This window comes from Emys orbicularis, chromosome 8 (assembly GCF_028017835.1).
Source record: "Emys orbicularis isolate rEmyOrb1 chromosome 8, rEmyOrb1.hap1, whole genome shotgun sequence".
Classification (NCBI taxonomy): domain Eukaryota; kingdom Metazoa; phylum Chordata; order Testudines; family Emydidae; genus Emys; species Emys orbicularis.
In genome coordinates, this window is record NC_088690.1 from 7,839,319 (window position 1) to 7,866,158 (window position 26,840).

The window sequence follows — 26,840 nt, forward strand, 5'->3', positions numbered from 1 at the left end:
ATTGGATTAACTAAGATAATCCAACTCTATGCTGCCAAAACTTTCCCAGTACTCTGGGAATGAGAGAAAACAGAAGAAAGGAGTAAAAGGAGACTCTCTTGGCAATGCAAAAGAAAGTAGTCCTACACATAGATCTTTGACTGTTCTCAAGCAAACCTGATTGTGGTTTGTTGTTCTGACTTGGAGCAGATGAATCCATGTTACAGCAATCCCACCTGGCAGGAATCACACAAGCACCTGAGGGCAGGAGTGACCACTCATGATGCTCCATACCTTTCAGACTGAAATCAGCAGTTAGGAAGTTTTTACACGTGCCACTTGCAGAATGGAAAGGATTACTTCAAACTGGATGCATGATTCCCAAAGCCCAATTTGTCTCTCAGCACACCAGAAATGACCAAGTATCATGACTGTGCATTCTCTTCTCAGCTCCAACCAAAGAACTTCGATCTTTAGCTGGTGGAACCCATTTCAATGCTTGTAAAGGAATCCAAAACAAGGGGATGATTTCAGCTTGAGATTTTGCATCAGGCTTTATCATCTAGCAAGGCTTAGCTGCCAAATTACTTGTGCTTGGGGAGATGGGGGGGGGCGGTACTTTCATAGGAGAAAATCACCTGTACGTATGCGCTATTGGAGCCTCTTCCAAAAGCAAGTTATGGACCAGTCTTACAATGCTTTGGGGCCCTTTTTGAGAGTCACAGCCTTTAGCAGAGGGGTAGTCAATAGGCAGACTGCAGGCCAAATCCGGACTGCCAGGTGCTTTTGAATGGACCCCAAAAATCTGTTCGTTTACTTATTATTGTTATTTTTTTATTATTTTCGCTGGAGTCTGGACCTTGACTATACCTTGACACAATTCTGAATCTCTGCTGGGGAGAGACCTGTGAAGTGAAACAGCAAGAATGTTGACCTGATTTTGAGCTGGACTGGCAAAGATGAGTATCATGCAAAAAAAAGCTAAAGGTTGTTTTCAAAGTGTTGTTCTCTCCTGTCTACTGCCTGTGAAAGACCCACACAAAAGAAAAGGGGGTAAAATCGATTAGGGTGGCATAGTGACCTTAATTACACACACAGAGTTATCAAATACACAAACAAGGAGAAAAAAAGAGAAACATTAACACACAATACACACCAACCTCTCAGTTATAGTCAGTCAGAACGCTGTAAAAGTGTCAGGCAGGGGGCGATGGTAAGGGGACACCAACTTAAACTCTAACGAGGTTTTAAAATCCAGCCCACATATGCCCCACTAAAACTATATTTCTACATATTTTTAAAGAAAACCCTAAAGTAAAGTTTCTATTTATAAAAAGAAGCTGTAATTGTATTAGATATAAATACAAACAAATATTGGGATTGAAAAACAATCAGAAGTAAAAAGTTGAAAACACCTTCAGAATATTTTACCAATGCAATCACCACATTTAAGTTCCTGATGTTTAAGTCAGTCTTTGGAATATTAGCATTTTGCTTGAGATATATAATAGACATTCAGAGCCAAAACTTGGACTGAGTTATACCAAATATTAGAAACATGCAATTGGAGAAGAGATTTTTTATTGACATGATATTGGGACCCATGTCAGTTGGGCTGTACTGATGCAGTTGAGAGAAGATTGACGCCCTAAGTTTTGTACGTGTGATCCTTTGATGACAGCTCAAATGACTACATAAAGTAGCAGGAAATCCACAGTCATTTTAGCCTGTATAACCCCAAACAGTCAACCTACAGTTATGCAAACATAACTGTTATTCACTATTGCCAATTCTTCCAAAATTTCACAGACAACAAATGAAAACAAGCCTTTACCTTTCTCTAAGAGAAGAACGGTTTAATACAGGACTTGAGGAATGTTTCTGCAATGAGGAGGGTGCTGAACGTATTAATGAACTAGTAGAACGAAACTGCCTACTAGCAGTACCCGACATCGGGTGCTCATCACAGCTGTCAGAAGAGCCATCTAAGTCTTTCCCATGATGAGACCTGATAATCTGTCAGAGAAAAAACAGCAGCAGAACTTCAAACAATATCTAATGAGTGCCTAGGCTATGCCTGTGCATAAGCTAACAGGGAACAGAGATGTACACTTTCCACTTTTTCTGTATGTAAAACAAAGTTTAAAAATTAGACTTGTCTGTATTAAGAAATACACATAAGACAATTATTTACAGAGATTTGCATATAACATAGGAGTGGGAACGGCAGCACCCCCCATAATTAAGATTGCAATCCAGGCTAACCCCCTGTTTTCAGTCACTGATATCTTTTTGAAGGTTTCACCTTTCTGGCTGAAATTTTCCAGGATTGGTTCTGAACAGGGACTTTTTAGTCTCAGCAAAAGCTCTTCAGCCATATTGGATTATCAAACAAGATGGTGGTGGGGAGGGAGACAACATTTTCCCCATTATAAAAGAATTTTTTGCAATTTTTTTGGACCAGCTACAGAGCTGAAAAAAATTAGAGACAAAAATCTGAAACAGCCCTCACTGAAGAAAGTGCCTTGCAGGTTTCTAGTGAAAAGAGACTTTGGAGATTTCCACTGGAAGTGTTCTCTATTTGCCCAAGTTATGACCCTTTAAAAAACTGACTACTACACCCGTACAGTGCATTTTGCATGGGTTTTCTCTCTAAGCTTGTAAAGTGCTAAGGAAAGTTACACCTTGCACGCTTGAGTGATGGGGTTTGCTGCTAATGAAAAATGTGCAAGCAGTGCAAAGGGCTTCGAAAGGTTGCTATATTCCTTAAGTTTCACAGAAAGGTGTCCCACTGTGATGAACCTTTTTAGTATTCCACCATCTTGATCCAGCATCTCACTCCCTGCTGGTCCCATCAACTAGGGCCAAATTCTTGATCTCTAGATACTGCTTCAGCCCCATAAGGGAGAGCTTTGGACACTGTAGAGATGCCAGAAAAGGCTCCATGACAAAGATGTGGGGCAGGATAAGGATGCACGTTTTCCAGCTTAGAGGAACAGGCCACGTCTCATCTTGTTTGCCATGCCCACTTATGCAGAAATAGCATTTCTAGATCAAGATTCAATCTGTTCCCATATATTCCTACAAAGAGAGTCATCATAGCCTTATTCAAATGTAACCTTGACTAAAGCTTTACACCATTGGCCCTTTAAAACTTCCTGTACCCTGTGGGAGAAAGGAATTTGATGTGTTATTTTACACCACGCATGTACAGGAACTCAATAATATTCCATGGAATTGTCCATGCTAGCCAGGAAACCCTCTGAAAGGCAGGACTGTATCTGACCCCATTGTATAAGACAGTATTTTTAGGTGAACTTTAACCAAAGTTTAATGCCCCAGTCACACCACACAGAAGACCTAAATTAACAAATAAAAGCCAGGAGAGTCCTAACATTTTGGCCCCATGAGCTAATTCACCTGACAATTTTAAAAGAGGCAGCCGATGTTTGTTACAAAATTAGAATCCCATTCAAATGTAATCTTCAGATTAAACACACACACACAGACAAACAGCATGCCCAAATATCATCTGCTTTATTAAATTTAACACTGATTTCCCCTTAAGAGCTACATTACACCAATAGTAATTCTCAGGTCCTCTTACTCTACACAATATTAACATCTAGTTCAGAGCTATACAATAATTTTTGGCAACATAAAAGGTATATTCCCTTTTGCCTGTATTTTTTTTGTTGGAACCAGGAATGCTTAAGGGCATCAGGAGAGTGATGAATTTAATCTGTATCTGTGATATCTATGTGCTCCAAACAATGAGTGCCGCTAATATCTTCTTCCCCATTTGAGAAAAATGGATTTGAATTAAAACATCCATCATAAAAGCATATTTAGAAGTTCTCTGTACAGTTTATCACTTATCACTATGGAATAATCCAGAAGCAGCACAATATGTTAGACTTACATGCCACATAAAACTGCAGTCCTACATAGTGAAAGTTGAGAAGCTGACAAGACTGTTTGGCCTGAACCAAAGTTTTATCCTTTTAATTCACTTTCCTTCTCCCTCCCTGCATCACCTCTCTTGCCAGCCATTAGGAAATCTAATAGGGCACACACACAATAATTAACGGTCTACAGTCTGCTAATAAAATTTCCGGGGTATTTCAGGAAAAACAAAAATTAGGAAAAAAAGGATAAACAAGTTACATCTCATTTCACACGTCTATCAGGTGGGTGAGATAAACAAGCCCCTCCATCCCAACCAAGAACACGTGAAAAGCAGCTAGCTGAGAAAGGAAAGACAAAACTTGAGAATAAGCACAAGAGCCAAACATTTGAAGTAATGAGCAGCAATTTAAAAATGTGGGCCCTGCTCTCATCTACACCAATGCTCTGGTGATACAAGAGATCCGCTTGAAGTGAATGTAAATGTAATTTCACACCCACTTGAAAGTGCTTTGACTCACCCCGGCATCATAAAGTGAAAGTGACTTTACTGTAAATAAAAATTGGGTTCTATAACTGCAGAACATGATTTACTATGAATTGATGTCCATAGTGTTAACAGTTTGTGCAGAATGTTTTGAGAACGCTTTATAGTACAATGAAACAATATCTATATTTAATAATGGTCCAATATACAGCATCAAACAACAAGATGAAGAAGTTGTATACTTGATTTCACTCAGGCACCTTCAACAGAAATCCCACACACTTTTCTATTCCACACACTCCAAAACAGAGACAAATTTACATGCAATTTTATTTGCATTACTTACTTTAGTATGCTTGGGTCTATAGCTGCCAAGAAGAGAAGGATCTGGAAAAAAGTGCACCCCAGCAGAATTTTTAAACAAGTTTTGAGACTATAGGTCTAGAAGCTACATGCAGTTTAGGGGGAAAAAATTAAAAGTCTTTCCCAAAAATCACTTATAACTCACCTTTCAAACAGTAGCCAAAGCAATTTACTGTTGTTATATATTTACATGCATTTACATTCTTCAGATGCAATTTACATGCATCTGAAGAAGTGGTTTTTTTACCCATGAAAGCTTATGCCCAAATAAATCTGTAAGGGTACGTCTATACCCAGCCGCTAGTTCGGCGGCTGGCAATCGAAGTTCTGGGTTCGACTTATCGCGTCTTGTCTGGACGCGATAAGTCGAACCAGGAAGTGCTCGCCGTCGACTGCGGTACTCCAGCTAGACGAGAGGAGTACCGCGGAGTTGACGGGGGAGCCTGCCTGCCGCGTGTGGACCGAGGTAAGATCGAACTAAGGTACTTCGAACTTCAGCTACGTTATTCACGTACCTTAGTTCGATTTGGGGGGTTAGTGTAGACCAAGCCTTAGTCTTTAAGGTGCCACTGGACTCCTCGTTGTTTTCGTGGATACGGACTAACACGGCTACCCCTCTGATACGTGATATTTTGAATTACACAATGTAATGTCACGGCCATTAGTGTTTTAGGGTTTCAATTTCTTCATCTGACAACAATAACTTCAGGTCTGACTGCAGCCTAAGGCTATGTCTACACTAGAGACCTTACAGTGGCACAGCGGTACTGCTGCAGCTGCGCTACTGTCAAATCTCTCCCGTATCTGCTCTATGCCAATTTGAGAGAGCTCTCCTGTAGACATAACTAAACCACCCGCAACGAGCGGCGGTAGCTATGTCGGTGGGAGAAGCTCTCCTGCTGACATAGTGCTGTGCACAATACCATTTATGCCGGAGAAACTTAAGTTTTGCCGACATAAGTGGTAGAGTAGACATGGCCTAAGTTAATGGGATCTCATCACAGAGGATGAGTACAGTTTTGTGAGTGGACTGAAGTGACTCATATTGTTATTCATTGCTTAAACCAATGTAAAGTAAAACTATAACCAGAATATGGCCCATATTTTCTACTACACTATAGTAAGCCACTTTGATAAGGATGTCAAATTTCCATCCTAAAAGAGAAGTCCACTGTGTATCCACAGGACTGGAAATGTCCCAGCTATTCTCACTCTGTGCTGCTATGCCTCGAATCCATTTGGTGGATAGTACACCTCTACCCCGATATAACACGAATTCGGATATAAAGCGGGAAAGCAGCGCTCCGGGGGAGGTGGGGCCGCGTGCTCCGGCGGATCAAAGCAAGTTCGATATAACATGGTTTCACCTATGACGCGGTATGATTTTTTGGCTCCCGAGGACAGCGTTATATCGGGGTAGAGGTGTACCTACAAGGTAAGAGTGAGTTCACCTAATAATATCTAATGCTTAGTTCTTCTGTGCAACTTTAGATATCCAGAGAGCAGGAGAAACAGAAAGGGGCTACCATTCTATCTACAGATACATGCACAGAAATCCCACTGATATCAATGGCTCCCAAGTATTGATACAATGTGCTTATATCTAAAAGAGGCCATATATTTGGGATCCTTCAGGATGAAAGCTTCCCGCTTAAGCACTGGGGCAAACCCTTCTTTAATTAAAAGCGCTATAGTATCTGTAGAGCCAATTTTTCAATAACTGTCTCTGATTCTGCAGGCACAAAATGAATTTAGTATCTAATTTGGGGGTGCAACCAAGTAACCAAATTTCTAAATCCCCTCCTAGAAAGCAGACAAGACCTCCAGTTTTCAGTCTCATCCAAAAGATCAATATATACATGCAGTAAACTGCGTGGACTCAGTTAGCTACCTCCAGAAGGATGAAAGAGGACCGAGCTGTCATTTCTAGGATTAGAACATTTGATTCCAGGAATCTGTATTTTTCAGAAGTCTGATCCTTATAACTGTTACACCCCAGGACATAGGCAGGGGGTTGCTCTCTACCAATAGAATCTTATGACTGTTAGAAGTGACAACTCTTTTCTGAGGTAGATTTCAGTCCCCTAGTGACTGGTCCAAGACCACTACCTCATTTCATATAAGTGCTTGATGCCTCTAAGGTGGTAATGTGGCTTTGATATTATCAAACTGCAACAGATTCAAGTTTATGACCCTGAGGTGAAAGGCTTTGCATCCCGATGTCTACATCTGGAGCCTCCAGTCCTTCCACTATGGGCAAACTGCAAAGTACCTTTAATTCATAGTGAATTGCAATGAAGGTATTACTAGTGAGGAGTCACAATAAAATGTAAATAGAAGTACACAAAAATACCGATGAAGTTCACTACAGTTCATGCTCTCATACATGAGGAATACTGAACAAATTAAACCATGTTTTAAAGTACCACCTTCCCTAATTTTACTTGAGACAGACAGGGAATCTCCAAGTCTGTGGAAATATACTATATGGAAGGAGGATTCAACATAGCTCTCCACTAAAGGATTCTAACTTTAATCCATGGATTACTGGAAGCAACAAAACAAATAATCCATGTCATGCATATGGGAAATAAGAGATCAGAAGCTAAATAAAATGGCAAAGCATAGCCAACACTGTAAGAAGGCCAGTATTTTTCAGTGCATATGAAGATATGTAATTATTTTCCCTGCCCAGTACACCAACCCTGTAGGCTAACAGTAGCACGCCGGGTGTACTGAAATTCAGAGGCAAGCATTATAGGGGCTTCAGCAGCTAGGCCTGGTGGGTCCCAATAACCAATCAGACACATGGCTAAGTGAAAGGGTATTTTACTTTGGCTGGCAGGAAAGGGAAAGGTTGCAGATATCCTAGGTACAGAGGCTTAAAATAGTTACAGTTCAAAGTGAGTATTAGGGATTTTTGTTCGGGTTGTCAGGGCTCCTCAGGCCTAGTGCTTGGAGTGCCCTCTCCAGTGCCATCTTTGTTCAAGCAAATAGGCATTTGCAGGTTTCCAAGCCACGGTCAGTGAGGGTCTCTCCCCGGGTTCTCCGTGCCTTGCTCCTTGCTAGCGTAGGCTGTACTTTACCAAGGCACCAGCCTATGTTGGGGGACACACTGTTTTCAGATGATACAGAACTAAGGACCTAATCATTGGAGTAATTAGATATCCTAAGCCACTTTTTTTATAACAGTAGTTTCATTCATCCCAGCGTCCTGGCTAAATCCTAGGAAGAAAGGACAGTCTTTCCACACTAAGGGGTTAAAAAGCCTAACCTGCTGTATGGAACATGAGTATCTAAGACGAGATACACAAGTCAATACTTACCATAAGATACCCTGGACCAACCTTCTCGTCCACTGTCTCTGGTGGGACGCCAAGTATGAACATCAACAGTGGGGCTCGGATGTTCAATCTGGAGCCAAAACATTGTTAAAATGTTTAGTGTTGGAGATAAACTTTTTATACGACCACACACACACAAATAAATTAAATTATCTTTCCTTCTCCTGTATGTACACCTCTGCTCCTTTCTGGTTCAATTTATAAATTTAAGATTTTTGATAATATTTAGGAAGTTATTCTCAGAATTTTGTCTGTGTAAATGTAGTATTATTACATATACACAGACAATAATGTAAGAACATAGTCATGAAAACCCTTAGATGAGAAATTATAAAGCAAACCAGAAAGGAGGTGCGAGGGTGACACGCAGCAGAACAAGACGTAACTTATTGTCTTATATATTGATGCAAATCCACTAGAACCTTCTTACAGTAACTCAAAGTAACCAATAAATACAAGTTCTTGTTTTGAATTTTGCCAAACATGCAGCTTTGTTACAGATAGTCTGCTACAGGCACCAGTTACATAACAGGAGAAAAGGAAAGGCCTTCCTTTTTGCATTCACTACAAATTAGATATCTAATATTTACCAGAAATAGTTCAGATCTTACCAAGATATTTAAAGAGTTGCTCTTCTTCCTAATTAAAGGATAACGTTTTAGCAAGTTCAAATTTTGATCTTAATGTAACACACAGAATTCCCAGTCCAAGAAGACCCCAGCATTAAAGATACCCGTAAGGAGTGTTATCACATCAGAAAGGTAATGGAAGTCTGGATATGGCACATTAAAAGAATGCAGCAGGTACACATTTTCTTTTTGTAGAAGAGGCACAAAAGTAGTCAGTAATCAGAATCAGCAATTGTCATGTAAAGGTGCTGTAATTACACTGTGAACATCACCTATAGATCAGAAACAGAAGAATTGACTAATTTGAGTTAAAAGAAAAAATAATATCCATGGGAGTACGATAAGCGGTAGGATGAAGATTAATGGTTGCTTAAGGCTCATCTGAATTTCTAAAGGGTATCTAGGAGTAAAAGAAAAAACTTGTAAGTGAATTCCAGAGTTTGACAACATATGCTAATGAATTAATTAGTAATAAGCTAAAAAAAGGAATAATCAGAGAAGTAACTAAGATAATCAGGTAATGTGGCAGATAAGATCGCTGGAATTGCACACAAGCCCTGATATCATAGCACAGAAACAAAAGAGCCCAATTTCTCTTTCTCTCTGCAATCTTTCAAGGTTGGATTCTTAAGGTAGATGTTTATAGTGATCATGGGAAATATTAAGAAAAAAGAAAATTAACAAAGTACATATCAAACAACATGATCCTTCAAGATGTTAAGCACTCTGGCCCCAATCCAGCAAAATACTTAAGAACATGCTTAGCTTTAAGCAAGAGTAGTCTGTTGACTTCAGCAGGACGACCCACATACTTAAAGTTAAGCATATGCATAAGTGCTTTGCTAGATCAGGGTCAGAATGCTCAGGAACTTGAAGGATTAAGTTTATATTTTAGTAAAGGGACAATTTCAAAGACAAGATGATAACATAAAGAAAGGAACGAAGGAGGGAGTCTGACTTTTCATAAAGTCACTGCACTCTTTTCAAATCCTATTCAGCCACTTTTAATACTAATACCAATTACTTCCAACTTGAATTATGCACCTATTATGCTGTCCAGTGTGCTAGAAGAAAAAGAATGGGCACTCAGAATTTAAACATGGTATTCATGAAAGAGTTTGATCCTTGTCAGTTACCAACGCTGACAAAAGGACTTTTATTCTAGTTAATTTTACATTTAAATCACTATGTAGCAGGCTGTTTAGGAGAAAAAAAGATTTTTCATATAAACTAGGATTTGGGGAGTAATATTTAGCAAAAGAATAATGTTTGATCTGAGCTTAAATGGGAAACACTTTGCAGAGAATACATACATGTCTAACTACAAATGGAGGTTTATCGGTTTCTCTTCTGAATTCAAAAGGCCCCAGATTTAAATGGGCCAGTCGTTGTCTGGCTTCTTCTGATAGCTCACACATTCGTCTTTTTGTGTATGGAGATGGAGATCGTGATTTAGAAGCTATTGTGGGCTGCTCATAGTTCTTTGTTGCTAAGTAGTGCCTGTTTTTCTCAGGTGAAGGGGTGTTTTTCTTTGGTGACCTTGTTTGTAATCTTCCATTTGGTGTTGAATGATGCACCCGATCCAAATTATCCTAAAGTGAAAAGAGAAATTATGTGGCTTGACAGCATGCCGAGCAAAGATTGCTACTGATAATACAGCAAACAAACATCTGCAAAGCGGGAACCAACATCTCCGACAGAAATAGACGTATGTCAGTTCAAGTTACCCTAACAAAACTATAATCACACAGCAATTTAGAAAAAAAGCAGAGATGGTCCTTTTAAAATAATGTGCTTAAAACCAGGAGAAGGATAAAATGCACATTGTTAAATGTCAGACTTTAAGGTTAAGTGCCTGATATTTATCCAATTAGCTTGCTCACACAGTTGGTGCTAAAGACACTATATAAAATTAAGTTGAATTATGTTACTTTAGTTCATTTAATGACAACTCTGCCTAGCATATATGATTAAAAGTTTACAGATTCGAAAATATTTGCTCAACTTGCTACCATCTTTTTTTGTAAAATATTTTCAAGTTTTTACCTTTCTGAGTGTAAGGTTAAATAAATCTGCCTATTTTTTAAAAAACAGTGGATGGCAACAGACTGAATTCTTGTTTATGGTTAAATTATATGCATTTTAGAAGCTGACCAAAGATTCATAATTAGTTAACTGCTTTGAAAAATGCATTTTCTTGAAAGATGGGGAATTTACTGGGGTATTTTGTTAAAGAAAAGGCTATTAGCCAAAAGCTATAATAATACAACTTTAAGGACCCACTTTCCAGTGTTCCTCTTCAGTTATGCCAATAATATAATACAAATGCAAAACCAAAACATTTGCCTGTAAAAATGGCATTTTTTGCATCCACAAATACAGGGTTTGGAGGCAAAGTTTGGAGACCATTTAAAATTCCAGCATAGGGGTCTAGCTCAGAGTTGACATGAGCTTTAAAAATACCACATTGTGACATGCATGGTATATTAACAAGCCACAATTCTTTTGTAACCAGCAATACCAAACTAAGAATTATTAAGAAAACAGCCAGCCCGAACTATTAACTTCTTCACTTACCAGTTTAAAAGTCAACTGTCAAGATTAATGCTTTCAGTACTGAAGTTTAATTTGAAATACATTATCACTCTTTTGTCATTTCAGCACAAAGTCATCTTTCAGCTGCCTCTACAAGCTTTATAGTTTGAGACATGCTAGGAAAAAAGGCTATGCTTTGAACGCTTTCTCAATGGCACATTTTGGCTTTGATGTCACAGTAAAATGAACTGGAATTTCAGGTAAAGTTTGGCTCCAAATACCTTATTTTATTGGTATTTCATTTTGTATATTTTTTATGACTTTCCTTTGGAAATTACTTTTCTTTTTAAAATAAAAAGAGATGACAGACAATATTCTGGTGCATATGCAATGCAACTGCGCTACATCAGTGCATAAGAACTGAAACAGAAATTGACTAGAGTAACTGGGCTGTATTCAATGTTTATTGCTTGCCTTTCCATCTGCACTCACGGTTACGTGTTTAAGACTATATATGCTAAGAATCTCAGGTACCTGTTAGTACATTAAAAATCTCAAGTACATGCTATATACATTTCAGAAAAACACCAATATGACAGCATCTCTTTAAAGTGACAATGTCAACTTGATTTTTTTTTTTTTTTAGGTTTATCAGTTTAGAAGCGTTCAGTTTTCTAACAGAATGTGCCTTTTTAAAAAAAAAAATCCTCCTTTAAAAATGTTGATAAGGGTTTTTTTTTAATTTTGCTCCCCTGCTTAAGGATAGACCCAACATCATCACCACCACCCAAAAATTCACAGGCTACCCCTTTCGCTCTCTGTGCACATTCCTGCCTACCACCTGTTCATTTTCAGTTTTGCTGTCGCTATTACTAATAAACACCATTTTGAACAACGTGGAAAAGAGTGATGTCATCATATAAGTGCATAAGACAGGAAGCCCAGCGGAGGCTCAAAACAGTGAAACTGACTATACACAAAATGTTGTCAAACACACAAAGTAAACAAATTGCAGAAAAATAGTTTCCTCCAGTCTGTTCAGTTAGGGCATCTAAAGCATTACTTATTGTTTCATAATTTTCAGATGGCTCTTTGATTGACAAATTGATGGTCGCCTGAGGAAGTGAGGTTTTTACCCACGAAAGCTTATGCCCAAATAAATCTGTTAGTCTTTAAGGTGCCACCAGACTCCTTGTTGTTTTTTAAAATGAAGTCTTCATCTCCATTACAAAAATAATTTCTCAAGATAATTACAATTATACTTTATGTATTGGTTTGTTTTGTTTTTAATAATTTGTCATCTCCAGGTTCACCCAGCTACTGTTAGATAATGACGAGAAGACATCTTCCCGACGCCACACACATCAGGGACTTGCCCCTCAGCTGATCACAGGATAAGGCAACTGTTAATTGTTTCGTATTGGAGGCACTCTCAGCACCTAGCCTTCTCTTTACTCATGCTTGATTAAAAATTTAATTAAGTTGTCAAGCACCTCTGACAACTGTTTTATCCAAAACAAAAGGATGAAAAAAGTTTGTAGGGAGTAGCACATGCAAACATTTGACAGCACAGCTGTCAATTTAAATCTGGAAATTAAATCACAAACAGTTAAATTATGCTAACCTGTACATGAATCCTTCCTGAACTTAACAGGCTTTCTGTAATAAGGGAGCTGGTAGAAAATCTCAATTTTGGTGCAATTCCCTAGAAGAGAGACAATAATTGAACATCAAGCTCCAACTAAAGATAAAGGGTATCAAAGAAATAAATGTCACCTAATGTAACAAACCATTCCTAATTTTAAACCATTTCCTTTGTTAATTTCAGCCTTTAATAAAGATAATTAGAAAAGACAGAACAGCAATGGTAAATGTCAAGAAGATAACATTTGCATTTCTGACAATTCAATTACAGATGATTACATTGCTTTTGTACAACAATTAAGGTCTGACTTTTATTTCAATATATTTTTGTCAAAAGCAGTTTTAAAGATTTTTCATGTCATGTTACAACATCAATAAAAATTCAAGTAATGCTTTGCAAGTTTCATTCCTACTGACTTTGCAAACTTATTTATAAACACATTATTGCTTGTGGTTTCTGTAGCTTATGCTAAACCAGGGGTAGGCAACCTATGGCTCGTGTGCCGAAGGCGGCACACGAGCTGATTTTCAGTGGCACTCACACTGTCCGGGTCCAGGGGGCTCTGCATTTTAATTTAATTTTAAATGAAGCTTTTAAAACATTTTTAAAACCTTATTTACTTTCCATACAACAATAGTTTAGTTATATATTATAGATTTATAGAAAGAGACCTTCTAAAGACGTTAAAATGTATTACTGGCAATCGAAACCTTAAATTAGAGTGAATAAATGAAGACTCGGCACACCACTTCTGAAAGGTTGCCGACCCCTGTGCTAAACTAATGTTTTTCTATTTACTTATATGTGAACTTTTGGTATTCACTGACTGTGTATAATGTTAGAAAAAAATGTATACAGAATTAAGGGCCATACCATGTTCTGCAGATCAAGGGACAGAGGGACCCATCTACACATGCATTTTTCTCAGCTGTGCAGAAGAGAGCTAGGGGTTGGCTGTCCCTAGGGAACCTCATCCCCCAGCCCCTCCAAGCACCACACATCTATCCATGTGCAGATCCCCAGACCTGCAGAGGACACTGGGGTCTAGGTATCTGAACATGGAAATGGTGCGGAGAGGGAGACAGGAGGGTGAGGGCTGGGACATTCTGCAGGACAGCCTGGGGGTCCTGGGCACTGTCACAGGTGGTAGAGAAGGTGTACTACCACAGAAAGACAGAGGGGCTTTGGATTCAGTATGGAGGCAAAGGACCTCTTCCCCAGTAGATCTCCAAGATCATCCGAGATTTCAAGGTAGCCTTCTTCAATTGTGAACCCTGCTTCCGTCACCCTAAGAATTTTGGGGGAACTCCATGAGTGAGACCTTTCTCTGCCCCTTCTTACCCCACGCCTACGCCACTGATTTCCCTACCCTCCATGAGATGGCATGATCTGGCCCCAAGGTAGAGTACTGAAATCAGAAGTGCAAGAGACAAAAAAGCCCAACGTGATCTTCGTTACCTTTAGCCATGACAATCATCAGAGCCCTGGATGGTGACAAATTCAATCTAGTGGTTAATTTTAGTGAAAAAGTCAAACCACAGGGTATAAACACATCTTAAAGCTGACCTTCTTTAATCAGCACTCATTTTTATTATCTACATGAATTATCAACTGTCTAAAAAGGAGAAAATTAGAATTAATACATCTCCTATGAAAAGCCTCAGTAGAGTGCCTACTGTTCTTAAAGAGACCAAGAACTATTACAGAAACTTTAGACATTTGTTCAACAGAGAAACAGTTTTTTGAGAGCAAGTTTGGACTAGCACCTAGGTATTATAGTAATGGATGCCTCAGAAAACCCGACAGACTAGCAGCAAGAGAGGACAAAGAGTCTCAACTCCTTTGTTCTACTCACTACTCTGCCACTGGCTTGAGGGTGTAGGCATCCTTGGGCAAATTACTCAGCCTCTCTGTGCCAACTGTTTACCCAGCTGTCAAATGGGTATAAAATGAACTAGAGCAAGGGAACACCGTAAAGCTAGTTAATGCTTATAAAGGACTTTGGAAGCATCAGATGACAGGTTTGCAACTGTTAGCAGAAAGAGGAAAAGCAGCCTGTTTAAAAAAAAAAAAAAAAAAAAAAAAAAACAGCTCCCCAATTGGGACTCTAATGAAAGATAATGAAAGATACTGGAGGGGAGAAAAGGTCTGTTTAAGTGATGCTGCAAATATTTCACAGAGGGAGAAGATAGTACGTTATATAAGCAGTCACAATCAGAGCAGGTTAATCATGTTCTTAGAGGTGAGGTCTGCACAGAAATGTTGAAGAATCAGCAAAAGCATCAGCAGGACAACACCGGAGCAGGAAAAAAGAAATAAAATTGTTCTGAGAGAACTCCAGGAATGCCTTGTATTCTTATTGTGTGTTGTGAGCCTTGTAAGACATTTAGCTAGAGACATTATCAGACAAGTGCCAGCTTTCTGGAGGAGTTCTGATTTCTAATCTTCGGATTCTTTCCAACTGGCAGATTAGCAGTGCTAATCAGACACTGCTTGTCACTGCCTAGCTGAAGTCCAGAACAGTAACCTTGCTTTTGCTACCTTTAGTTTTAACACAAGAAAAAGTTACTGAGCATCAAAGCACTATTGTAGCACAGCTATCAGTCAAATATACTGTGACCTTGCACTCCATATGTTTTATGGAAATATGCTTATGAGTGTGAATATGACGTAACTGGAATATGCTTTATGCAAAAGGTCTCTTGTGAGGTATCATAACAAAGGTTATAAACTACTGAATATATTCCTCCTATTTGTATACATGTATCATTCTTGTATCTAAAGCTAGAAATATGAAGTATAACTCTGAGGTCCTATTGTAATTATGCAAAGTGTGGGCCACTAATGGTGGTTTAGAATCTTGATGGCTCCCCTTGACTAGGACAACTTGCAAGCCTTCCTGTGTATGCGTGGGCCAACCCAGGAAGAATGGAGACTAAGGGTCTTACAGTGACATGTGACCATGTCACCGGATAATGAAATCCATCTTAAATCTGGTACTTTTCCATTTAGTAGGAAGGGTGGGGATCCAGAGAGACAAAAGATTCCTGCCTTGTGCCAAAGCTTTAAAAGGGGGTGGAGCAGGACAAAGGGGGCTGCCAGTCATGAGAAAACCCCTGCTTACCACCTGAGATGTCTGCTGGAACTAACAAGGACTGTAACTGGGGAAAGGATTGGGCCCAGACTAGGAAGGAGTCTAGCCTGTGAAAGAAGCTTATCTGGAACTTATCAAGGAATATTTAAGTATTTCATATAAAGTAGAACAGAAGCTTATTGGAACATCTCTGAGGGTGAGATATTACCTGTAATCAGTTTCTTAATATGTTAGGCTTTGACTTGCGTGTTTTTGCTTTATTTTGCTTGATGACCTACTTTGTCCTGCCTGTTATTACTTGAAACTTAAATCCTACTTTTTATAATTAATAAAATCACTTTTGTTTATTAATAAACCCAGAGCAAACAGCTGTGCATATCTCTCTATCAGTGTTATAGAGGGCGGACAATTTATGAATTTAGCCTGTATAAATTTAATTCGGGGTTTGGATCCCATTGGGAGCTGGGTGTCTGGTGCTGCAGACAAGTAACCTGCTGAGCTATTTTTAGTTAAAGTCTGCAGCTTTGCGGGCGTGGCCCAGACCCTGGGTCTGTGTTGCAGCAGGCTAGCGTGTCTGGCTCAAAAAGGCAGGGTTCTGGAGTCCCAAGCGGGCAGGAAAAAATGGCTCAGAGGTAATTTCAGCATATCAGGTGACAGTCCCAAGGGGATCTCTGTGACCGAACCAGTCACATACACTTATTACGGCAGCTTGTTATAACTTTTCTTGTGGGAAGAACTCAATTGACTAGTGTGGAAATAAGGTGAGTACTTTTGGTTCTCAAGATCATGATTAATATTTTACCATTTGCAATAAAATTTACATACATTGATTGCTGCCCACCGGAACAGCAAGTATATCTTACTGGTGCAGCTTAGGAACACCCTTCACCCAAGAGGGAAGAGAGCAAAGGGGCGGGGCAGAAGCATCCATCATTCCAAACCTCAGGAATCTGAAGCAGTTTAGAGAGTAGAGGGAGACCCACCCAAAAGGAAACACAGCTGGTATGATGGGGATCTGGGAAGGAACATTTGAGACTCTTTCATCTTGGTTTTGAATGGGAGGTTGTTTCCCTCATGGCTGCCCAAACCATCAGCTAGAGAAATGAGACGCAAATTGTTTAAATTATTCTTGGGGTACAGTCATTACCCACATTAACCTTCTAAACCATTCCATATTTCTGGGAGGGAGGAGGTACACATGCTTCTGCAGGAACGGATTTCACCATCTAAACTGCTCCACATACTTTCCTGGGGGTGAGAGAGACTGGAGCACCTTTTTCCATTCCATCATTCCAGTCTTTTTAGGGCTGCTACAGCTTCATTATGCAGCTGTCAATGCCCCAGCTGGCTCTGCTCAACACCTCAACAAGAATCAAAGGCCCTAAAGCACAGCTGAACTACTATGGTTCATTACAGCGATTGTTGCAAAAAGCCAACTATCTGGACACTTGTATCACAAAGAGGTAGACAGCCTTTCAAAATGAATACAAATACAAATACATTTGATTTACCATAAAGAATTTGGGGAGACACGAACTAGCTTTTCAATGGAATTAAAGAATTCCAAATTTTAATTTAAAAAAATTCTAATAAGCTTCATATTTAATACTACTCCACCATCAAATATTTACTGTAAGTCCTAAACAACAATGTATAATAGGACTCTATTTTCTTTGGGAAAAAACCTTCCTATTAATATTAGAAGTTACAATATAAAAGCAAATCATACTGCATTAGGGTATCTATCATCAAACTAAATATATTTGATAACATGCAGATAGGATGCTAAAAAAAAAAGCTATGTATAGAGCAGTTATTGTGGAATCTTCCAAAACAAGGTGCACCTGTGTATTGAATTTTGACATAAAAACACTCCTGGTCCAGATCTGGATTGGTTATAAACAGGCTTCAAATTGCATCACATGATGTTACAATTTTGTGGTACAGGAGAAATCGCTTACACACACCTATTTGGATTCCAACTCACCCAACTAAATGTTCATTTAAACAAAGTTCATTCAAATACAACCTATCATCATAAGCCCATCTCTGCTACTCAAGTCATTCAAATGAAGTATGCTCAGACTCCAATGTGAAACTGCAGAACTGGAAATAATTTCAAACTGGACACCATCATATTAGGCCTGAATAAAGACTGGGAGTGGATGAGTCATTACAAAACCTAATTTTACCATACTAATTTCCCCCTACTGTCACACCTTCTTGTCAACTGTTTGAAATGGGCCACCCTCATTCCCACTACAAAAGTGATTTTTCCTCCCTTGGTATTCTACTGTTAATTGAATTGTCTCGTTACGCTGACACTCCCCCCCCCCCTTCTTTTCATGTGCTGAAATATATATACTATAATATATATACACCATGCATCTGATGAAGTAGGTTTTAGCCCACGAAAGCTTATGCCCAAATAAACGTGTTAGTCTCTAAGGTGCCACAAGGACTCCTCGTTGTTTTTGCTGATACAGACTAACACAGCTATCACTCTGAAACCTGTCACCTCTATTTGTAACTGACAGGGTGATTTTCAGGTTGCCCTTATGGGGCACAGTGTACCAGCTGCAAGCCATTTTTGACCTTTAATCATGAATTTAAGAAATCTAGTAGTAACTGACAGGTCAATTGAGCCCCAAATCATCCCAATCTCAATGTTCTGTCACTTTAATGATATCTCCTTTAAAGTTGCTTTCAGGACTATCCCGTTCCCATCTGAGAATCGTCAGCTTTAAATGCCTACCAAGGTGCAGGCCGAGACCAAACTTATTTTCATTTAGTGTACATTTGAGCCCGCAGCTACAAAAGATCAATGCTAATTCATTCTGTTCACTTTGCCAATCACCCCTCAGCTATTATGGCTTTTTTGAAAGCCTAAATGTGGCTAGTTTCTAAAATGGCTTGGCCAGTCAATGTGAATGGAGGCTAAAGAGAGTCTGACAAGTTCTAGAAGGGACAACCAAAGCTATAACAGTGTCTAAACCAAGTTTTAATACAGTTTATAATTATTCATTCTTATTGTGTGAGATCCCTTAATCCCCAATGTGTGCTGGAGACACACTGCACACCGTGCTGTACAAACAGATGGATCAACGGACCTTCACCCAGAGGGTTTCCGATGTAACTGGAGACAAAATGCAACAAAAAGAGTAAGTGGGGGAGAGAGTTACCCTGTTACATAGTTCAACTGCTGTAAAATTTGATGATTCCTGCTGGTCGTAAATCTAGCTTCCCACCCACTGGATGGGTGAAAAGAAGAAATAAAGGCTATGGTACTATATATCAAAGCAATCTAGATACTAACTTGTTCACATTATACAAGTATTGTTTGCACATCAAATTAAAATAACATTTCCAGCAGACATATTCTATCTTCACAAAGTTCAGCCTTGGATTAGGACTTGCCATTTCAGGTATTGAATTATCTGTCAAAAGTAATCACTTTTGGCTTGAGGTAGTTCACGAAGCTGTTCCTGTGAAACACACTGTATCATAAGTACCATACACAGTATGCACTTACTGTAAAACTAGAAGACCGCTTCATTAAAACTTCACGATCTGAACCATGGTGCCCACGAGTAAGCTTAGGGTCAGGGAACAGGAAATCTCTTGTATTTTCTTCATAAGTGGCTAGAATTTCTCCCACTAAAAAGGAAATATGTACTTAATGTATTGGGAAACAGTAATACAGTGTAGACACACATGCACAAGACTATGCCGAAACTAGTACAAGTTTTTACCTTTAAAAATTAAGAGTAAACTCTTACTATACTAGGCCATAAGACCATTGACTAAAGTGGGACTATGCCCGATAGTAAGAATGCACAGGATTGGGCCCTTAAGCAGCTTTTACTCAATACTGTATCAAATTTATGTAAATCAGACTGCCTTTGTTGCACTAAGAGACATGTAAAAGGTTTTCCTACAACATTTCTTCAATTTCTTTCCTTCTTCCTCTCCTATGTACAGCCAACGGTTTTCTAACAGTAGCCAACTTCACATCTGTTATTCTGTATTACAGAACAATTATGGTTGTTAATCAGAGATTTAGCCAGCTGTCAGAAAGGAATTTAGGTACAATCAAAAAGAGTATTTCAAGATCCTCAAATCTTGTTCTATTTTCTTTAAGGAAAAAACACAAGATAGATTATATAAAACTTTCAAGTTGTTCTACCACAGTCACTTTTCCAAACGTCCATTATAAGCTATCTCAGAGCCCCTGAAATTAACGTTCTCCTTCTAAAATCTCCTACGCTCCCACAACAACAAAATCCACACTCAGTTTGTTTCTTTGTATAAATATCCCAGTGAGCCACTGAGAGAAACAAGTATTTTCTTGCTTGCTGTGGTGTTATTAAGGACCTGTAACTATGGGTGCTTTTAATTCCACAGTTCTCAAACAAGTCCTGCTTCTAATGCAGATTTATATTATCCATGGGAACATTTGAATTTCATTAAGATCGATTTTTTATAATCACACAAACCTATAACAGAAATATGACAAATCGTTATTTATTATCTTCAGCTCTCCCCAGAGACCTATAATATTTATAGCGTGGATAAGGGTTTTCCCCAGTGGTCACCATTAAAATAAAAGAAAAGTGTCATTTTGAGAACAAGATTATGCACTTTGAAACCTCACAGGCAGACACACCACAAGTGAATTTTGATGCCTTTAATAAGTGTGCATTGAGTGATTTCGGTTTATTTTCAATTTTTAAAGTATTATCACTTTTGTAAGCCTGAGAATGGAACATTTCAATATTAGCTTTATTCTCTTTCAAAAATGAGATCCTCTTGATCTATTAACATTTTATATTCAGAGGACTATTTGTTGAAGAGCTTTCTACATGGTTTGTATGTTGAGAAAAATGATTGTACGTCCTCATGGAAATTCACCTATTAAACTGCATAATTTATGAAGAGATTGATACAATACCTGGAGGAACAAGTTGTATTAGTTCAAGTACTGCTGTGTCAACTAGAAAGGAAAAAAAGTTTTTTCATAAGTCAAAAAATAAACTATGATCAGAAGTAATTTTAATATGCAAAGTAAAAGAGCAACCATTCACTGATTTAAACATCTCAACAATGTATGGGCTAATGTAATAAGTACAATTATGATGTACCAATAATAAGAGCAGATTATGAACACTTTATATGAATACTACAAATCTAAGCTAACACAATGGAGTCCTTAGGCACTACCATAATGCAAATAATAAATTATTGGCTCAAGCTTATAACAGACACTGTCAAGTTTGGCAGTAGATGGATTCAATCCTTTGAAGAGACTACAGAGAAGCCATGAAGTTTGGATCCTGTTTTGGACAATAATTCTTGCATTGTTTAAGGGGATCTAGATTTGGAGTTTTAGTTCAGGCACAATACTTTTTTAATATGATTCATCATGCTCAATGTATGTCAACATTGTTCATTGTGGAGTTACTCTGTTTAATAAAATCACAATCACTTGACAAGGTAAAACACTCAGTGAAGTTCAAAGTACACCTCTACCCCGATATAACGCTGTCCTTGGGAGCCAAAAAAATCTTACCGCGTTATAGGTGAAACCGCGTTATAGCGAACTTGCTTTGATCCACCAGAGTGCACAGTCCCCCATCCCCCCCGTCCCACCCGGAGCCCTGCTTTACCATGTTATATCCGAATTCGTGTTATATTGGGTCACGTTATATCGGGGTAGAGGTGTATTTGAACAGAGCTTGCTATATGTGGTCAGTTTGTTGAGTTCTTGAAGTCTTTGTATGTGAATAAGCTACGTTTTTAACTGTTTTAAATTTCGCTCTCTTGAATACACTAGAAGAAATGTATAATTTAGAGATTTCTGGAAGTGACCTCTTATTTATCTATATTCCTGGTAAGTTATTACTATCAAAAGAAGCCATTGCATCTCTAAAACTTTCCTAGGCTCACATTTGAAGGATCACACATTGAGCAATGAGTATTTCATTGAATGATCACACATATTTGTAGCCGATCATTCTTAAGCCACTAGTGTTTCAAAGAGATAGTAAGAACGTTTTCCTATCTAACCCCTCAACTCTCAAAAATATCTTTAGATTCCATATTATTAATATATTAGCCTCCAAGGGCTAGATCCACAAAGGGATTCAGGTGTCTAAATGCCATTTTAGGCACCCAAGTTTCAAACTTTAGATCCTCTAAAGCCCCTGCTCAGTGGTCACATAATCCCATAGGAACCTAAATTAACCAGACCCCTAAGTTTCCACTGGTAAAGTCCCTTAAGCATCGAAATTTGTGACTGTGGGCATGAGCAAAACTGTTTAAATCCTGACACTGCTGAGCAGCTCGGAACCCAGCTCATGCAGGGCTCTCAATCTCTTCTGTTAAAGCTGTTCTACTTTATATGAAATACTTAAATATTCCTTGAAGCAGGGACTGGACCAGAGTCTCCCGGAAAGAGCACTAACCACTAGGAGACAGAGTCTCTCGTTTTCTTTTGCCCCATGACTATTTTTAAGGCACTTAACTCCCCACTGCATTCTATACAGAGTCCAAGCACCAAACTCGTGGCCATGAATTCTGCTGGGAAGCAGAATGCCTACATATTAGGCACCACAATGCTGAGCCTAAGCCCTCTGTCTGAGGATCTAGCCCTAGGTGCATACACTATAATGTATATAAAAAGCAAAACCTACATTCAAGTAGTTCAACAAGTTCTCCAGGATCAACTACATCAGTAAATACCTAAAACAAAAGATTAAAAACAATGTAATGGACACATTTGATCAGAAATAAAAGATGTGCTTAGAGAAAACTAAAGTTTGCCTTTGATTGATTATTGCAAACAGTACTATTCCCCATAGGGAAAATAACAGAAAACTGAAATTATAACCTGGCACTGAGACAGAATCTATTTCTTAGAAAGACGGCACTTTTGGTCAGCTGATTTCTAACCATTTCAAGATTCTTCCTCTCCATCTAAATTATGTGAGCCAATCACATGAACATGCAAGTGCAGTCTGCACAAATTTCAGCAATATAAAAGACAAATAGCTAATCTCATTAGAAAAGTTCATTTTTCATCTTTAACTGAAAAAGATTAAAGGGACAATGTCAGCAGCTTTTTTAATTATCGGGTTTTCTACACTGAGCAATCCCACAATTTTCTTAGATATTTGAAAATGGAATTATTCTCCCTTTTGTTTTTTCTTCTTTCCATTTGTATAATGTTGATAATTCTTCTGGCACTTGTAACTGAACTTAAAATAATGTGGCACATTTCCATTACACTCTTGTTTGTGCATAACTATTACAGCACCGCCCTGGGAATACCGTTCATTCACTAACTACTGCTGTAAAGCCAGGAAGAGCAGCTCTCTACAACATTTTTGCAAGTCCTGCTAAAATAGTGACTAGTTTATTATAATTTCTAGGGGAAAATAGATTAGTAAGTTATAGTTAAACTGCAGAAGAACAACTCCGCTGAACAGTTGCAAAGTATGCCTAAATTGTACTCTATTGACAATATGCTAAGTTTTCATCTTCAGAATATGGACTGTAGCATTACAGAATCTTTCAATGAGATTTGTAAACAAACATCACACCCAATTAGAGGGCAAACAGCAATTTTAGCTGCAGACAGCAGTGTTGGACGTTCAGCGGCTGGCACTCTTCCCACTGATTCAATAATGAGCCACTGCCTCAGCATGCTGTTGAGGGACACCCTACTGCTGGAGGTACCAAACTTTTGAAGATGTAAAAGTAGAGAGCCTGAATACCTCAAGCTATTAAATGACACTATTTGTAAGAGCGTGGATGTTATTCCCACTGCTCTGGCTAAATTCCTACTTAAGAAATTGCACTCTATAAATACACCTAGATTTCTCCCTCAGTTTCAGCTGAATACAGTAATCAGCACTTCCTGTCCTAAGTTGTTTTGTACTCTAGTTGTGCACTGTTAAATAGCTGCTATGTTCCATTTCCACCTTGCCTTTCAATGGTGGGTGAAATTATCCCTCTCCATGCCTTACCTATCTCACAAAGGTGTTGTTGAGGCTTAATTAGTCAGTCTTTGAAAGTGCTTTGGGATACTTGGATGAAAAGCACTAGAGACATGCAAAGTATTGTTATTCATGAGTAGTCAAAAACCGGAATCATGTTTGTAAGGTACAGAATTTCATTATTCCTATGGCACTCACAATGAAACTAGTAGGGACACAGAAGAGGTGATAGGCAACGGTAAATTACAAGGCTATAGTGCCATCAAGGGGACTCTTGCGACATCAAACCAGGAAAGAACAGCTCATATGGAGAGAGCTGTCACCAGAAAGCCCAAGCTCATATTCCATCTTTTTGCTACCGATAGTTTTTATAATCTAACTTTGTGATTTTTCATTTTCATTCTTCTCCCTATTCCCTACTTTTATTTTCCATTTTGACCTACATTTAAGAAGCATAACACTTGGCAGGAACTAAGAGGAACTACTGGGGAAAAAAAGGTCATCTCGTAAAAGAAGAACGAACAAAAACCTAAAAATCCTTATGATATACTATGGTCATATGCTCACAAATTTATTTGAAATTACCATATCTATATTGAAAAAACAAATGTCTTTTGTGTTGAAGAGCTGCTGAAATTAGTAGTAATACAATACCATTTTCAGTTTGATCATTTGTGTTTGGGGATTCTGGTTCTTTGTTTTTTGAATGCTCACGTCTGATGTTATGCTCATACCTTTTCAAATACTAGTTTCTCTTCTAAGAAGAGTGGAAATGCTGCAGGGACACATTGAGTCCTTTTGTACTGTCCAAATACACAGGCGCTGAGATAGAGCTCACTTTTGTCTTTCAGCAATACTCCAGGGCAAGTTATCTGGAAGAACAACATATTTATTATACAAACTTGAGCTTCAGCATTAGAATTAATGGTTATATTTGGGAGAAAAAATAGAATGGGCTAAGATGAAAATAGTTGTTTGCTTGGGAACCATATGGTAACATATTTCAGTGGCACACCCTCCTTTTCTAAAGTAATTCTAGCCGTACTTACTTATAGTAAGGCAAATACTTATCGTTTTAAAATATTTAGGACTAAGTTCTCCCCTAGCGTAAGCAGTCACAGCTCCATTAACTTCAGCCAGAGCTGAACCTGACTCCCCAATCTTAAGGTCACACTTTATAATAGCTGCTGGTGTTCACGATCCACATCATTTAATCAGTAAGGGTTATATTGAGCAAACAATGACACATGAGATATCCAAAACACGTCCCAAGAGCCAAAAGCTGTCCAAGTCCTAAAATGTAGCCTCCCAGCAGTGAGGACTCAGCTGATGAACTGGTAGTTTTTATTGCTTGTGAACTAATTCAATCTGCCTAAGAAAGGTACATTTGTTTTAGGGTTGGATTTTTTTTTATTTTTATTTTTTAAGTTTATGGAAGTGTATGTGGGAATTAAGTGTAGCTCCTGGGCTCCTGGAAAGTTGCCAATGCAATTCCTGATGTTGCAAAGTTTGGGTACCGCAGGAGTACCAAAGGGAGACTGGACTTTTTTACTAGAGAGATACTCCTGGACATTGCTGGTGGGTGGCCACTGCATTGTCTTTCACATCTATTTCTAACTCATGGGTTTAGTTCTCTGGCTAGTGAGCATCTCATACATTTTTTCAAGCTGTGATGTACATCACACAATTCTCAGCTGTTCTCTCGCATTAAGAACACACACAAATCTCTTCCCCACAGCTATATGTTATTTTCTCCAATTCTGATGGTTCTGCTGTGTGATCCAGCTAGAGAATTCCCAGTCACCTTTCACTTCAGTTTATGCTGCTCTCATATTATCACAGTATTATAAATGTGAGGTTGCCTCTTGCAACACAAGGTTGCAGGAGAAGCAGTGCTCAGATTTTCAATTGCCAGCTAGAGGAGAAAGGGAGCAGACTGACAGGAATGAATTGAGGTATGTTTGCTACAGTTCTCCTTCTCTCAGATGAACATTTTGCATGAGGAATGCCTACTGGACCTAAAGAAAGATTCTTCATATATCACAGAAAAATAATCCTTGAATGAAAGAAGTTATGGAGGCTAAATCCAATGGATTTGTGCAGTGCTTAATTTGTAATGAAAGAGGTGCCGGGGCTCAAGCAATTTTTTTTACATTCATAACTGACGCAGCAAACCCAGATGTGCTGGGGCTATGAACGGCCAACCCTAAAGGTGCCGGGGCTCACCCCAGCACAAATTAAGCATTGGATTTGTGGAATTTAATGGGGACCTATGGTCTAAACAAGAAAGTCTGTTAAAACATATATTAGCTAAGCAAAAGGTTTCCCCCTCCAAGAGCTATTATCTCTGATGAAAGGCACCAGGTTAATAGTCTTAAAGATTGAAGCAGACCTGCCAAGTATTACACCTCTTGCATGAAACTCATGCATACGTAAGTATGAATGCAAGAGAGACTTCCCCATGCAACCCCCTGTAGCCTAGGGGAAGATTCCCTGAACTACAAGCTAAGAGACAATGAGTTTGTCTCAGCTCTTCAACTGAATGTTCTTAATATTTCTGTGCACTTCACAACCCTTATAACCAAGGCCTCATATCTTTACCTTAGAGGAGGCAGCTAGCATTCCCCCATTTTACAGATAAGAAAAAAGAAAGCTTGAAGGAGGTCACTGAAGGCAGAGCTGAGAACAGAATCCAAGTCTCCAGTCCGACAGACCCAAGTTTCATCCAGTTTCCCATTTTGCCTTGCCAGAAAAATGAAGTTCTTCCCAGGTCATCGTTCGGGTATGCTGGAAGCTTGCACTTCTGCTGCCCTGTAGACAAACTAAGGGCTTCATTTAGCAGAGCTGCAAAAGCACTAAAT

General features: G+C 38.7%; 1 protein-coding gene across 1 annotated transcript in view; it reads right to left on the reverse strand.

The window, feature by feature from the left end:
* The window catches only part of SPATA6 (spermatogenesis associated 6), a 55,766-nt gene that overhangs the window by 24,826 nt on the left and 4,100 nt on the right, over window positions 1-26,840 (reverse strand). Inside the window, exons 2-10 of the mRNA XM_065409445.1 lie at window positions 24,714-24,851; window positions 22,675-22,723; window positions 20,934-20,975; window positions 19,515-19,639; window positions 12,868-12,948; window positions 10,022-10,300; window positions 8,062-8,149; window positions 4,719-4,759; window positions 1,814-1,995 (exon numbers count right to left, since the gene is read on the reverse strand). Coding sequence (XP_065265517.1) covers window positions 1,814-1,995; window positions 4,719-4,759; window positions 8,062-8,149; window positions 10,022-10,300; window positions 12,868-12,948; window positions 19,515-19,639; window positions 20,934-20,975; window positions 22,675-22,723; window positions 24,714-24,851 — 1,025 coding nt within the window. The remainder of the gene's footprint in view (window positions 1-1,813; window positions 1,996-4,718; window positions 4,760-8,061; window positions 8,150-10,021; window positions 10,301-12,867; window positions 12,949-19,514; window positions 19,640-20,933; window positions 20,976-22,674; window positions 22,724-24,713; window positions 24,852-26,840) is intronic.